The sequence below is a fragment of the Salmo trutta genome, chromosome 17 (assembly GCF_901001165.1).
Source record: "Salmo trutta chromosome 17, fSalTru1.1, whole genome shotgun sequence".
Lineage (NCBI taxonomy): Eukaryota > Metazoa > Chordata > Actinopteri > Salmoniformes > Salmonidae > Salmo > Salmo trutta.
Genome location: NC_042973.1, coordinates 8,506,442 through 8,522,802, shown reverse-complemented (window position 1 = coordinate 8,522,802; position 16,361 = coordinate 8,506,442). Strand labels below are relative to the sequence as shown.

The 16,361-nt window shown below is 42.8% G+C and overlaps 1 protein-coding gene across 1 annotated transcript in view; it reads left to right on the top strand.

Moving 5' to 3' along the window:
• Positions 1-16,361, top strand: part of LOC115151250 (receptor-type tyrosine-protein phosphatase S-like) — a 394,494-nt gene that overhangs the window by 272,200 nt on the left and 105,933 nt on the right. The window contains exons 10-13 of the mRNA XM_029695206.1: positions 2,757-3,026; positions 3,205-3,786; positions 3,948-4,084; positions 4,272-4,416. Of these exons, the coding sequence (XP_029551066.1) occupies positions 2,757-3,026; positions 3,205-3,786; positions 3,948-4,084; positions 4,272-4,416 (1,134 nt within the window). The remainder of the gene's footprint in view (positions 1-2,756; positions 3,027-3,204; positions 3,787-3,947; positions 4,085-4,271; positions 4,417-16,361) is intronic.

The window sequence follows — 16,361 nt, the reverse complement described above, 5'->3', positions numbered from 1 at the left end:
CTCTCTCCTCCTACCTTCTCCCTACCCTCTCTCCTCCTACCTCTTCCCTACCCTCTCTCCTCCTACCTCTTCCCTACCCTCTCTCCTCCTACCTCTTCCCTACCCTCTCTCCTCCTACCTTCCCCTACCCTCTCTCCTCCTACCTCTGCCCTACCCTCTCTCCTCCTACCTTCCCCTACCCTCTCTCCTTCTACCTCTTCCCTACCCTCTCTCCTCTTACCTTCTCCCTACCCTCTCCCCTCCTACCAGCCCTACCCTCTCCCCTTCTACAGTCCCCTCATCTACCCATACCCATACCCTCTCCCCTCCTTCCCTCCCCTACCCCTTCCTACCTTCCCTACCCTCTCCACTCCTACCTAACCCTACCCTCTCCCCTTCTACTGTCCCCTCCTCTTCCCCTACCCTCTCCCCTCCTTCCTTTTCCTACCCTCTCCCCTTCTACCTTCGCCTACCCCCTCCTACCCTCTCTCCTCCTATCTATCCCTACCCTCTCCCTTTTTACTGTCCCCTCCTCTTCCTCTACCATCTCCCCTCCTACTTTCCCTAACCCCTCCTACCTTCCCCTACCCTCTCTCCTTCTTCTCTCCCCTACCCTCTCCCTTCCTACCTTCCCCTACCTTGTCCCCTCCTACCTCCCTTACCCTCGCCCCTCCTTCCTACCTTTCCCCATTCTCTTCCCTCCTACCTTCCCCTACCCTCTATCTCCTACCTATCACTACCCTCTCCCTCCTACCTTCCCCTACTCTCTCCCCTCCTACCTTGCCCTACCCTCTCCCCTCCTACCTTCCCCTACCCTCTCCCCTCCTACCTTTCCCTACCCTCTCCCCTCCTACCCTACCCTCCCCTACCCTACCCCCTCCTACCTTCCCTTACCCTCTCCCCTTCTTCCTTCCCCTACCTCTGCGTACAGTACATTATCTTGCCCATCAGTGTCTTGTTTGTCTGTTCCTTCAGTCTGCAGTCTTGTTGCTCGGGTCTGTTCTGTTCTGCCTCGTGTCCCATCTCCTTATCCTCCCGGTCTGTCCGTCTGTCTCTAAGTCTGAGTCTCAGCATATTCTCCATCGTTTTAGTTTTTTACTTCTCTCTCTCTCTCCCTCTGGACCTTTCTTGCATGAGTCCCATAGCCTCATACACAGTGTGTCACACACACACACACACACACACACACACACACACACACACACACACACACACACACACACACACACACACACACACACACACACACACATGTATCACACACATGTAGATATACTATGCATACTCACATAAACACAAACTATTACCCAACCTAACCCTCTCCCCACTCTCAACCCTATGATCAACTTTATATGACCATTCCAACTACCCCCAATTCTCTCCCATCCTGGACATTCGTTGTGCTGTACCTTTCCCCCAGCTCTTCCTCTACCTCCTTTTTCTCCTGTTTTTGATAGTTCCTCTCTAGCTACTATAACTGTCTCTTTATGTCCTCTAATAGACTGACTAGCTGTTCCTCTCTAGATCTACAGCTGTCTCTTTATGTCCTCTAATAGACAGACTAGCTGTTCCTCTCTAGATCTACAGCTGTCTCTTTATGTCCTCTAATAGACTGACTAGCTGTTCCTCTCTATACCTATTTTGTTTTACTTCTGCCAGGACTGCAATGTAACAATGTGCCAACTGTCACATTAGGTAACATTGTCTCGAGAGAAAAAAAAGAAGCTTACACAGCATTGAAGTGGGTCCCCCCCCCCTCCCTCCCGCCCCTCCTTTTTCTCTCTTTGTCTCTCTCTCTTTCTTAATTCCTTGCGCGCGTTCTATCCTTTATCAGATATGTATCTTTTCCTCTCCAATCGTCTTTGTCTGGGCATGCTAGCGACCCTTGAGTTATATTCCTCAATGCATTCTATCTCAATTTTATATCTGGTTTTGTTATGTATTGTTTACTCCTTGATTTACCTCAGTCTATTATGCATGCTGTCTGTGGGACTGATAGCTGCATCTATCAATGGGACCGTGTCAGATCTTAAAAAGGCTTTGTCCAGTGGATCTACCCTAAACCACAAAAATCTGATTAAAGTTTCTCATCTTTAGCCATAGCTTGCAGATACAATTAGAGCTAAGAGCACGTGCCTGTTTATCAATCAGATGCATGTGGCGCCAACTCCAACTATAACCACTATCCATAGAATACTATGGGAGAAATGTCCTATTCTTCCTGTGCCGTGGGAGGGGCCTATAATGGCCAACTTCCTGGTTTGCTTTGAGTGGCTGAGAGGACAGGAAGTTTCTGTTTACTGTATGGCATCGATCATACAGTACTCCCTCAAACATTACACTCTTTCTTCATGGATGTTAACTCCACATTGTAGAAACATATTCTGTCAGTAGGTCAGTTTTCAAAGATGAGAAACTCATAATAGATTTTTGTGTCTTTAATTGTGCTGTGATGGGTCAAATTTTGGTCAATGGAACCTTGTTGCTATGAATCGTTGCTTTAATGTCAATCTATATTGTTGTTGAAGCAGTTCTTGTTAGTTCAGTTCCTTCTCATTATTAATATTTTTTGTTGTTGTTACTTTGGAAAGTGCGTACTAGAGAAACGTATTAGATTTAGTTGAGTTTCAGTTGTCTTGTACCGTGATTTTCTCTGTGGATGTAGTGGATGCCGTTGAAAGGGTCCATTTTTTATCAGCCTGTCTTGTTACCTCTTTTTCTCTCTCTCTTTTTGACTCCCTCCCTCCACCTCATCCCTCCCTCCTCCCCACTCCCAGTCCGTCGCGTGCCCCCTCGCTTTTCTATCCCACCGACCAGTCACGAGATGATGCCAGGTGGCAGTGTGAATATCACCTGCGTGGCGGTAGGGTCGCCCATGCCGTATGTCAAATGGATGCTCAACTCAGAGGACCTGACGCCGGAAGACGAGATGCCGGTGGGTCGAAATGTTCTGGAGCTCAACAGCGTGCGAGAGTCTGCCAACTACACATGCGTGGCCATGAGCAGTCTGGGCATCATCGAGGCGGTGGCGCAGATCACCGTCAAGTGTAAGAGTGGGGAGGGGGGGCACAGAGATTCTTCTAGGCTATTAGTACTAGTGCTGTGGTCGGGAATTAAAACAGCATTGAGATGTGTTATGATGTGGCATCTTAATGATAGTTATATGTCTGCATCTGAGTAATTTTATAAGTCCCTCTTCACTCCCCCCCCCCTGACCCCCCACAGCCCTGCCCAAGCCCCCAGGCATCCCCATGGTGACCGAGACCACGGCCACCAGCGTCACCATCACCTGGGACTCGGGCAACCCGGACCCCGTGTCCTATTACATCATCCAGTACCGCGCCAAGTCTCCCGACAGCAAGTTTGAGACCATGGACGGCATCACCACTACGCGATACAGCATTGGGGGCCTCTACCCCAACACAGAGTACGAGATCCGCGTCTCCGCCTTTAACACCATCGGCCAGGGCCCCCCCAGTGAGCCGGTGGAGACCCGGACCGGGGAACAAGCCCCGGCCAGTCCGCCCCGCAACATCCAGGCCCGGATCATCTCCCAGAACACCATGATGGTGCGCTGGGACGAGCCTGAGGAGCCCAATGGACAGATCAAAGGGTACCGGGTGTACTACACCATGGACCCGTCCCAGCCCATGAGCCTATGGCAGATCCATAATGTCCAGGATAGTATCATCACCACCATCCAGAGCCTGGTGGCATCTGAGACCTACACCATCCGTGTCCTGGCCTTTACCTCGGTGGGCGACGGGCCCTTCTCCGACCCCATCCATGTCAAAGTGCTGCAAGGAGGTTAGGGTTCTGGGTTCAACCCTTCCTATCAACAATTTATGTGTGGTTTTACCACAAGTGACCCGTTTATGATTTTGTAATGTAGTTGAAAGTCCATATAAAAAGGAGGGTTCACTGCAGTGATCACTGTCACTAATTCCATTTGTCTTTGTCTGTCATAGTCCCCGGACAGCCAACAAAGTTCCAGGTTGGTGCTGTGTCCGACACAAGCATGGAGTTGACCTGGGAACCTGCCTTCCAGAAAGAAGGGATCATCAGCTTTGAACTTCGGTACAAAGAGGGCGGTTTTGGCAGCCAGGTAAGATATGGTTGTTTTTTTGTTAAAAGTGAGCTGTGGGAAGAGTGTTGACCAAGCTTTTGCCTTTTAGAACTCATAGAACACACTGTTTGAGGAAAGGTGTTCAACGAACAAGGTGCAAAAAGGAACAAACATGAGGTACAGTAAGCTCCAGTCAAAAGCATGCCTCACTTTTCTCCACCAACAGGTGACCAAAACCTTCGGCCCCACTGCTTCATACGTCGTTGAGGGTCTGCGGGCAAACACGGAGTACTACTTCTCTCTGGCTGCCATTTCCAACAAAGGCATCGGAGCCTTCACCAACGAAATATCCCAGAAAACCTTGCAAGCCAGTATGTAGTCCTTTTGCTCTCTTCTCCGTGTCCTCTGTGTGGGCTGTGGGCGGGCTGATGGGAGTCTGTGGTGCAGGGGTCAACAATGTATTTGTGTCTTCTGGTGACCTTTAATCATGCAGGTGTTTTGTGAAGACATGAACTATTCCTGGCTCCAGGCTAGAAGCATGGAATTAAAGGAAGCGTCTCCATTGTTGCCTTGATGTGGAAGTTCTCATCACCTGATTCTGTTTTATAATGACTTTCTTGATTCAATACTATGCAGATCATCTATTGAAACATGTGATTGAATGGTTTGGGAACAATGATGATTTCTCCCAAAGACTTCAACCTGACAAAAATAACTTTACTTGTTGTTCTTCAGCAGGATAAGGGTTACCTTAGAAAATGCAAAAAGGTGTGATGGTCTTTAACCATTTTTTACCTTCAGAGTTTATTATTTTCCAACCTGGGTTTATATGTCATGGTGCTAACTATGATGCAATTTATCTTCCATTGTCAAACAAACCGGTCAATGTTTCTCAATTTCTTTATTTTCCTTTCACTTCTGTTCATATTTGGTTTTCCTTTGTCAACAGAAAGTCCACTTTCACTTTAACCCACATGACTGAGACACAAAACAAAACTCCCCACCCACTGGGCAAAAACTGGTTGAATCAATGTTGTTTCCACGTCATTTTAACCCCCCAAAATCAATGTGATGACGTTGAATCAACGTTAAAAACTAGTTGAATTTTGCAAAAAGCAATCGACTTAAGGCCGATTTCTATTTTTTTTCGAACAACTCTTAACCAAAAATGTAAATCAAAACTCCGTTGACGTCTGTGCCCAGTGGGCAGTGACTGCCATGGCTTTCTGCTGAACCATGTGTAGAGAGGTGTGAGGTGGGTGTGGGATTCAGAGGACAGGCAGCAAAACCCTCCAATCAGAAGCCTTCACTGCACCTCATAGGCCCCACATCCTGAATTAATTCAAGCTGATCAACAGTGGCCTGTAAAAAAAAAAAAAATCCCAGATGCCAGGAACACATCTAAATAATTGAAACACTGCTTGCTAAAAAAATAACCCCACACAAGTAACATCATGGCAAACAGTATGTGCAGGAGAGTACTGATGGCTTCCCTAATCGAATATTCAATGTTGTTTGAGGACTGTGGAGCTGGCAGTACATTACATGTATATTCTCCCGTAAGTCTCCAGACTTTCTTAGGGGGTTACATACTGTATAGAAATATTTGAGCTATGTGTTGAGGTTTAATAAGGCGTTCTAATGATCTAAAGTCACGCTGTTGCTAACTGCCTGTAAACACACACAGTCCAGTTTAAAGTGAATGATGGCAGGACCGTGTAGCATTTAGCTTATTTGCATAGCCTACTGTAGCTCTGATTGGCTATGGCACACCGGTCTGTGTAGACTCCGGTACTGGACAAGACAGATGTTGTTATTAGGTTTTATTTACTGCAGTGTCTATTAATTGTCCAAACGCACGGCTATTTTCCCACTTTATATTGCTATAGAATTTTCACAAATGCCTTACTATTCGTCATTCACAAAATGACCTAATTTAAGTGCTCACTTGTTAGAAAATGTTTTAAAAAGTGTCATAGTCTTCCTCGGGGTGTAAATGAATAGATTTGAAAAATATTTCATATTGGTAAAATGCTGTCAGTTCCACTTGAAGGCTTTAATCTCTGAAGAACTCAGACGGTGTAGCTGGATTTGCTTGGATTATGGATGGATCAGGGCAGCCTTTGTTGGGGTAGAGGGTAGTAAATTACTATAGATCAATTGTCCAGATCATTGAGCATTGCTCAAATATGTGTATTCCCTAGCCTTGATCAAATTAGTGTATTAATCATACAGCATCCATGTAATGATAGGCCACACAATTGCATTATCATTTCAGTAATGTACGTGGATGCTTAATTTAAGAATAGGTTGGAGTTGTTGTTTCCTCGGTCCGATTCCTAAGGGGTTTACAATGAAGAACTTTGACTAGGGTTGGCCATCAGAAAGCCATGGTAGTGGGAGGAGACCTCTTTTAACACATTTTCTGTTTCTACCAGTGAAACGTGTTGGCTGTGGGATAACCACTTCACATTTATGTTGATAGTGATGGGGGCAGCTACTCAGACAGTGCTGCTGAATCACTGATGGGGCACCAGTTGCATGAAACACTCCATCGTGTCCCCTGGGGGTGCTGTTGGCATTCTGTCACCGCATCCTTGATCAATGGCCACATCAGGCATGGCCCTACCTATATATGTACATCCATCTCTGTTTGTGGGTATCGCTGCCTGTCTGTCTATGTATGTCTTGCATTGTTTTCTAGAACAGTAAGCTGCAAGCGGATTGTATCGGATACACTCCTCCCTCTCTCTCTCTCTCTCTCTCTCTCTCTCTCTCTCTCTCTCCGGATTCACTCCCCTCTCTCTCCGGATACACTTCTCTCTCTCTCTCTCTCTCTCTCTCTCCTTGTCTGTCCCTCCATTGCTGTCTCTGTAACTTGTTCCCCTTGTCTAAAATGGAACAAAAGCTCTCCTTTGAATGGCTTGACATCACCTTGCTTACTTTGTTTCCTTCCTCTTGTTTCGTTGAGTCAATTTTAGATTATTTTTTGTATTTTGTTCTTCAGGTTTTTCAAAACCATACGGCTCACATTACATCAGGATGCAGCTTGCAAAATTTTTGCTGGCGGTTGGGTTCTAATGTGAACCCAAGTCCAATGCAGCCACCGCAACAGCTGCAGCATACACCACTTAGCGATATAATTTCCAAACTTTATCCATTTAACTAGAGTAAGTATCTCCTGGAGTTTCTGCTTGTGCTGAGGGTCTCCTCTTTTCAACCCCTTGAGCTCTGTCGTTAGGGTCCAGGGATATGAGTCACTTCTCTTAGCCAACGGCTGCTCGTGTACAGCCAGCCACTCGTCTCACAAGTCCCTTCTGAAGTAGGTGTCAGAAAAAGCCAACGGGCTTCACATCAAAGAGGTCAGAAAAGTTACAAACTCGGACAGTCAAAACAAAACTGTGTTTCACACCACATCACAAAAGAACAAAACAAAAACATGACCTAGTGGATGCATTTGAGGTAAGTGTTTGTTTGGTACAGGTGGTCCAGTCTGCCGTAACCCATAGCAACGACCCTGTGACCTACTTAAGCAATAAGGCCCGAGGGGGTGTGGAATATGGCCAATATACCACTGCTAAGGGATGTTCTTCGGCACAACATAACTTAGATGTCTACTTCCATTATACTTAAATATTCATATACATACGTGAAATGGTTAAATATTCATATCCATACATGAAATTGTTAAATATTAATATCCGTATGTGAAATGGTTAAATATTCATATCCGTACATGAAATTGTTAAATATTCATATCTATACATGAAATGGTTAAATATTCATATGCATTCACGAAATTGTTAAATATTAATATCCATATGTGAAATGGTTAAATATTCATATCCATAAATTAAATGGTTAAATATTCATATCCATAAATGAAAGGGTTAAATATTCATATCCATAAATTAAATGGTTAAATATTCATATCCGTACATGAAATGATTAAATATTCGTATCCATAAATTAAATAGTTAAATATTCATATCTGTACATGAAATTGTTAAATATTCATATCCATATGTGAAATGGTTAGATATTCATATCCGTACATGAAATTGTTAAATATTCATATACATATGCGAAATGGTTAAATATTCATATTCATATGTGAAATGGGTAAATATTCGTATCCATAAATTAAATGGTTAAATATTCATATCCGTACATGAAATTGTTAAATATTCATATACATATGCGAAATGGTTAAATATTCATATCCATACATGAAATTGTTAAATATTCATATCCATATGTGAAATGGTTAAATATTCATATCCGTACATGAAATTGTTAAATATTCATATCCATATGCGAAATGGTTAAATATTCACATCCATACATGAAATGGTTAAATATTCATATTCATATGTGAAATGGGTAAATATTCGTATCCATAAATTAAATGGTTAAATATTCATATCCACAAATGAAATGGTTAAATATTTATACAACATGTCTGTGGTTTGCTTACTCATACATGTCAGGAAAAGCACAGAAAAGCTGAGTTCACTATTAGTCTGCCGTGTAACACACACACACACACACACCCTAAAGTGCCTGCTATCTAGAAGACAAAGCTACTCTACTTTGGCTGTAATGGAGATGTACATAAAGTAAAGTTAAGAGTGTACTGTGAGTCCGTCCATCGCAAAAAAGGCAAAACCAATCATCTTAAAACAACCCAGAGATTCTGGGAGGCTGCTTTGAGACACATGACCGACGCCCTAGACCGCCAGCCCTCATCTCCCTCTTCCTCCCCCTGTTAACAATCCATTTACCTTAGTGTGGCGCTGCTAGACACTGTCATTATAAACACACACCTCATTGGAGCAGCATGAGATTTCTCGCTATACACAACACACACTTGTGCAGGCTACAGTATAATGAGGGAACCTTGTTTACCAGTGGCTGGACTGGGCTTGCTGCTCAAACACATTTAGATGTGTTTGTACTCTAATGACATGTTAGGAAAAAGACCATTAGGATGGGAGACTCTAGAAAACGGTAGCCGTTACCCTTGCGTTACTCGGCAGACTGGACCTCTTTGCCAACCAAGTGAAGTGAAAACGAAAGACAATCCTCTCCTTTTTTCCATTCTGTCTATTTTCTCTGGAACAGTGTACATGTCCTCTCAGAGCGTTGACTTTGTGTTCAGTCCGTGTGGCGTGACCAGGGGCCATTGTCATGGGGGACCATTCTGCCACTAAAGACCAGTGAAAACCCACAGCAGAGGAGTTCTCTCCCGACTCCTCACCTACACTTTAGCTTCAAGAAATAAAGAGCTTGGAACTATAAGGTTCTATCTGCATTTTAGTCAAAATGTAGTTATTGACATTAGCCTTGTTCTGTTCAATGTTTCTCTACCTATATAGTACTCCCCCAAATCATCCTGTTAAGCCATTCAAACCAATGAGTCTTAAGAACTTTAAAGCCAATTATCTCAAAATCGTCTTTTGCAGATAGAACCTTATAGTTCTTGAAATCACTTACTGTATTTGATCTGAAATCTGCAATATCTGACTCCAAACAGATCGATTTAACTGTATCTAGGTCAACTTATTTTGGGCTAAGAAAAACATACTGGTCCAATATTGGTCCTGTACTTGTCCTATATTGGTCCTGTGGTCCTGTACTGGTCCTGTATTGGTCCTGTACTGGTCCTGTACTGGTCCTGTACTGGTCCTGTACTGGTCCTATACTGGTCCTGTACTGGTCCTATATTGGTCCTGTGGTCCTATACTGGTCCTGTACTGGTCCTATATTGGTCCTGTGGTCCTGTACTGGTCCTGTACTGGTCCTGTATTGGTCCTATACTGGTCCTGTACTGGTCCTATATTGGTCCTGTGGTCCTGTACTGGTCCTGTACTGGTCCTGTACTGGTCCTGTGGTCATGTGGTCCTATACTGGTCCTGTACTGGTCCTATACTGGTCCTGTGGTCCTGTACTGGTGCTGTGGTCCTGTACTGGTCCTGTACTGGTCCTGTACTGGTCCTATATTGGTTCTATACTGGTCCTGTACTGGTCCTGTGGTCCTGTACTGGTCCTGTACTGGTCCTATACTGGTCCTATACTGGTCCTGTGGTCCTGTACTGGTCCTGTACTGGTCCTGTGGTTCTATACTGGTCCTGTACTGGACCTATACTGGTCCTGTGGTCCTTTACTGGTCCTGTGGTTCTGTACTGGTCCTGTACTGGTCCTGTACTGGTCCTATACTGGTCCTGTGGTCCTATACTGGTCCTATACTGGTCCTGTGGTCCTTTACTGGTCATGTGGTTCTGTACTGGTCCTGTACTGGTCCTATACTGGTCCTGTGGTCCTATATTGGTCCTGTGGTTCTATACTGGTCCTGTGGTCCTATATTGGTCCTGTGGGCAGCTATGTCCCCCAGTCAGATGTATGGCCCCTGGGACACACTGCCCCAGTCAGACAAGGTTGAGACACCTATGAGACAACCGTTCAGAAGTGGCCGTGGAGGGTCCACACACCAGAGACCGGGAGCTCCCCATATCTCCCTCAACAAGAGACACAGTAACGGGGGCAGGCTGGACCCCCGGGGTGGGTGTTTTTACAGGAGGTTGGCAGAGAGGGGGAGAGTGAAGGGTCCTAGGATGGACAGATAAGAATCCCATTTCATAGCGTCAGAATTTATTTGGCGCTTTGCCGAGGAGCTATAGGGAGACCTCTGGAGTGTCAGGCTGAGCTATAGGGAGACCTCTGGAGTGTCAGGCTGAGCTATAGGGAGACCTCTGGAGTGTCAGGCTGAGCTATAGGGAGACCTCTGGAGTGTCAGGCTTTGTTACACATTTAGATTATACCTTGAAGCTGACAGCAACCAGTGGAGTGTTATCGCTCAAATTAAAGTGGCAGATTCTAAATCCCCGCTTTTAGTCCCCCACTTACTGTAATTGCTGAAGGTTTTTATATATTGGAATATTTGTACGAACGTGGCCATTAGGCATGGAGTCGGATTAATTCTGTAATGGTGACAAATACTACTCTGACATTGAGGAAGAAAATAAAAGAAAACGGGCACATTGTGTAATCACACTCACTGACTGAATGCGACAGCAATTTGATCCGTGGCGGTCATTGATTGACTAGCCACAGACCTATGACTTGTGGACGAGCTTGTGTTGGAAGCAGGCACTATTGAAGCAGGTGGGTGTTTGCAGTCAATTATAAAGCCTCTACCAGCCCAAACCCCATCTCCCCAAGCTTCCATTCACATTATAGCAGACTTAAAATCTGGTGGCGATATCTCCACAGACATTGCTAATGATATGCCAAATCAATATAGCTTTCATACAGGCTTTTAAAATATACTTCAAAAGACCTACTGAAAGTGAAGCATCACCAGAGTTCCATCTTGTAATTCTAGTTTCCATAATCTCCACCACTGGGCATGTGTAGGATCCGAGGCGAAACACATAGCTATGCACATTGCCTGTCTTAAGTTTATCTGGTCTTACGGGTCTGCATGGCACAATAGCTCCAGCCCTGTCAGATTCCACAACTTCTCTCTTCACATAGATTGATCGCTGAGCATTCGCTGTTGATACAAAGATTATACTTTTTTTTTGGGGGGGGGTAGATCAGCTTTAATATAGCAGATAGATTGTGGCTTCTATCAATGTAATTGTCTGCATCATTTCCAAACCCCCATATATATAATTTTATAATTATGCAAAAGTATTCATCCCCCTTGGTGTTTTTTCTATTTTGTTTCATTACAACCTGTAATTTAAATGTATTTTTATTTGGACTTCATGTAATGGACATACACAAAATAGTCCAAATTGGTGAAGTGAAATGAAAAAATAAAAATAGGGAAAGTGGTGCGTGCATACAGTGAGGGAAAAAAGTATTTGATCCCCTGCTGATTTTGTACGTTTGCCCACTGACAGTTTGGAATCTGATTGATTGATTACTTCTGTGGACAGGTGTCTTTTATACAGGTAACAAACTGAGATTAGGAGCACTCCCTTTAAGAGTGTGCTCCTAATCTCAGCTCGTTACCTGTATAAAAGACACCTGGGAGCCAGAAATCTTTCTGATTGAGTGGGGGGTCAAATACTTATTTCCCTCATTAAAATGCAAATCATTTTATAACATTTTTGACATGCGTTTTTCTGGATTTTTTGTTGTTGTTATTCTGTCTCTCACTGTTCAAATAAACCTACCATTAAAATTATAGACTGATCATTTCTTTGTCAGTGGGCAAACGTACAAAATCAGCAGGGGATCAAATACTTTTTTCCCTCACTGTATGTATTCACCCCCTTTGCTATGGAGCCCCTAAATAAGATCTGGTGCAACCAATTACCTTCAGAAGATACATCATTATTTAAATAAAGTCCACCTGTGTGCAATCTAAGTGTCACATGATCTCAGTATATATACACCTGTTCTGAAAGGCCTCAGAGCCTGCAACACCACCAAGCAAGGGGCACCACCAAGTAAGCGGCACCACCAAGCAAGCGGCACAATGAAGACCAAGGAGCTCTCCAAACAGGTCAGGGACAAAGTTGTGGAGAAGTACAGATCAGAGTTGGGTTAGGAGGGCATTAATCAGAGAGGCAAGGATGGCATTAATCAGAGAGGCAACAAAGAGACCAAAGATAACCCTAAAGGAGCTCTAAAGCTCCACAGCGGAGATTGGAGTATCTGTCCATTTGACCACTTTAAGCCGTACACTCCACAGAGCTGGGCTTTACGGAAGAGTGGCCAGAAAAAAAGCCATTGCTTAAAGAAAAAAATAAGCAAACATGTTTGGTGTTCACCAAAAGGCATGTGGGAGACTCCCCAAACATATGGAAGAAGGTGCTCTGGTCAGATGAGACTAAAATTGAGCTTTTTGGCCATCAAGGAAAACACTATGTCTGGCGCAAACCCAACACCACATCACCCCGAGAACCTCATCCCCACAGTGAAGCATGGTGGTGGCAGCATCATGCTGTGGGGATGTTTTTCATCAGCAGGGACTGTGAGACTGTTCAGAATTGAAGGAATGATGCATGGCGCTAAATACAGGGAAATTCTTGAGGGAAACCCGTTTTCGTCTTCCAGAGATTTGAGACTGGGACGAAGGTTCACCTTCCAGCAGGACAATGACCCTAAGCATACTGCTAAAGCAACACTTGAGTGTGGTTTAAGGGGAAACATTTAAATGTCTTGGAATAGCCTAGTCAAAGCCCAGAATCTGTGGTATGACTTAAACATTGCTGTACACCAGCGGAACCCATCCAACTTGAAGGAGCTGGAGCAGTTTTGTCTTGAAGAATAGACAAAAATCCCAGTGGCTAGATTTGTCAAGTTTAAAGAGACACACCCCAAGAGACTTGTAGCTGTAATTGCTGCAAAAGGTGGCTCTGCAAAGTGTTGACTTTGCGGGGGTGAATAGTTGTGCACGCTCAAGTTTTCAGTTTTTTTTCTAATTTCTTGATTGTTTCACAATAAAAAATATTTTGCATCTTCAAATTGGTAGGCATGTTGTGTAAATCAAATGATACAAACCCCCCCCAAAAAATATTTTTTAATTCCAGGTTGTAAAGCAGCAAAATAGGAAAAATGCCAAGGGGGGTGAATACTTTCACAAGCTACTGTATATACTGTATATATAATATATATAAAAAATATTTTCCTTTATTGTTTTCCCTAACACTACCACCCCTCCCCTAATTGGAGTAAAGGAATGGACAACAACACTTAGGTTTCTACTTCCAGCTTATACTGTACATAGTATATACATTTTACGGACACAGTATATTTTACATTAGTTATCTTTTGTTTGTTTTTAGTCCCATCCTCAACCCCTGCCATCTATCTCTGAAGACCATCCAGTTTTTGATTTCTAATTGCCTTACATTTTTCAACTGTGCTGTTTCACAAAAGTTCTGAACCTATGTACTTTTTACGGACAGTATATTTTACATTATTTATCTTGTTATTTTTAATCCCATCCTTCAGCTACCCTCAACCCCTCACATCTATCTCTGAACACCATCCACTTTTCATTTCTAGCTGCCATATATTTTTCAACTGTGCTGTGATGTTTCATTAAAGTTCTGAACCTTTCTATTCTCATAGTTTCTACAGATTGAACATTAAAGATAAACATTTTTGCTAAGAGTATTATTATATTATTGATCGATTGACTATGACTTTTCAAATTACCTAGCAGTGCTATTTGCAGAGTTATCTCCAGGTAAAGCTTGCAACTCTTCAGCCATTCCTGAACCTGTGACCAAAAACTAGCTACATATGGACAGTACCAAAACAAATGATCTAATGATTCTGTATCTTCGCAGCAAAATCTGCAGAGCTAGGAAGGTTGTATCCCCCATATATATAACATTCTATTGGTTGCAGAAATTTTGTATAATTATTTTCATCGAAAAACTATTTTAAGTTCTGAATCCGGCATCATTTTGTTTATCAGTTCTTAAACCATATGCCATGGAATCGGCATGTGGTATTTTGACGTCTATATTGCACAGCTGTCAGTTTTTTGGTCCTTAAATGAAACTGGTATACTTTTTTATTGATCACAATTTTTTTTACCAATTTTGGTCTTTAATGCAGGGCCGACAGACAAGTTCCTTACTTTCTCCCCCTTCATTATCCTCTTTCATTTTTGCGGTAATTCTGCAATCAGTTGGTTGTAATTTTGGGTAGAGCAGACATTTCCATATATTTTTGTTAGCTGCATGTGTGACATAACACCACCAGTCATATTTATGATATCATTTACAAAGATTATACCGTTTTTAAACATTTTTTTCTCCAAAAATAATGCTTTTTTTATCAATTAGTATATTTGGCTTTAACCATAATATTTGTTGTAATATTACACTGAGCATTTGAAAAATACAATCTATTGGAGAGAGAAGAAAAATACTGAAAGGCTCAAATCCAGTAAAACCGTAAGTAAATAAGCACATTGGACACCAAAAATAATAGTCTGTTCTTATATTTTGTTGACTGAGACTGTCCACTGATCGTAAAGACCTCCTGCCTTCTCCAGGCTACTCTGTTAGCGAGAGTACCACAGCATTAACCTTAATGAATGCAGCAGCACAAGTCTTACATATGTGTTCTTTGTGTTGTTTACAAAACCGGTACACAGGTGGGGAAGATATGAAATGGGATTCTCTGAGCAAAAAGTTACTGTAAAAAAAAATGAACTGTGTCCTTTTCCGAAGGTCAAATGCAGAAACACAGAACCAGGTGGGTGTAGTTTTTCCCCAAATGCTCCCATTGCTCAGTCTTGTGGACCCTCCCTCCGGCCCAAGTTATACAAGAGGATAATGCAGTCCTGGCTACAGCACAGAGCCAACTCTCTCCCTCTTAGCAATCCAAAAGAATCCAAAACGACCTAACTAAACAGACCGATTTGACCAGTTACAAAGCATAGTTGATAAGGCGGCAGGTAGTCTAGTGGTTAAGTGTGTTGGGCTAGTAACCGAAAGGTTGTTGGTTCGAATCCCCAAGCTGACTAGGTGAAAAATATTTTGATGTGCTCTTAAGCAAGGCACATAACTCCTGTAAGTCCCTCTGGATAACAGTGTCTGCTAAATAACTAAAACGTGCAAAATGTAAATTTGACGTGTCTGTATTTTTTAACACACTAATGTGGAGGGAGAGGGTTGTAACTCACTGCCTCAGCGTGAGATCACTCTGTAGGTAGGTGCTGCTGGTAAGAAAGTCTTAAAAAGTTAGTATTTGAAGGAAGCCAGGTACGTATGATGCAGACGGTGTTTGTGACTTGTAATGTTATTATTTTCCGTTTTCTGCTCAATACCTTGTTTTTTTTTTCATGTTTCTTATGATTTGACCTTTTGAACCCCAATGTTTTTCTTTCTTTTGTATCACAGAGAGAATTTGATTTCCGGTACCTTATTTCAATTTGTGTTTCGCTTCTTCAAACTCTTGTTTTGGAATGAAAACATAATGTATTTTGTTGTTCCTGTGGGTTGAACTTCCATTTTTTTGTCCCTGATTTGCACAATGTTGAATGCCTTTTTCTATGAATTCATGTTTTTCATTTTATCTTATTAAAGCACTATAACAGATTAATTACATTAGTAATTACATAATAATGAACTGGGCTTGTCACCAATGATTCAGGGAATAATATTGTATTATTCTATTCACACGGAGTGATGGTAGAATAAGAGGGATCTTGACTTGAATAGAAAGGGTGTCATCTACGTCCTCTTGTCTGCCTGACATGGGGATGAGAAGTGAAACATTGTATCACTTCACTCAGCAAGCACTAGCTGTAAGAGCTCTGTGCATATTAGAACGCCCA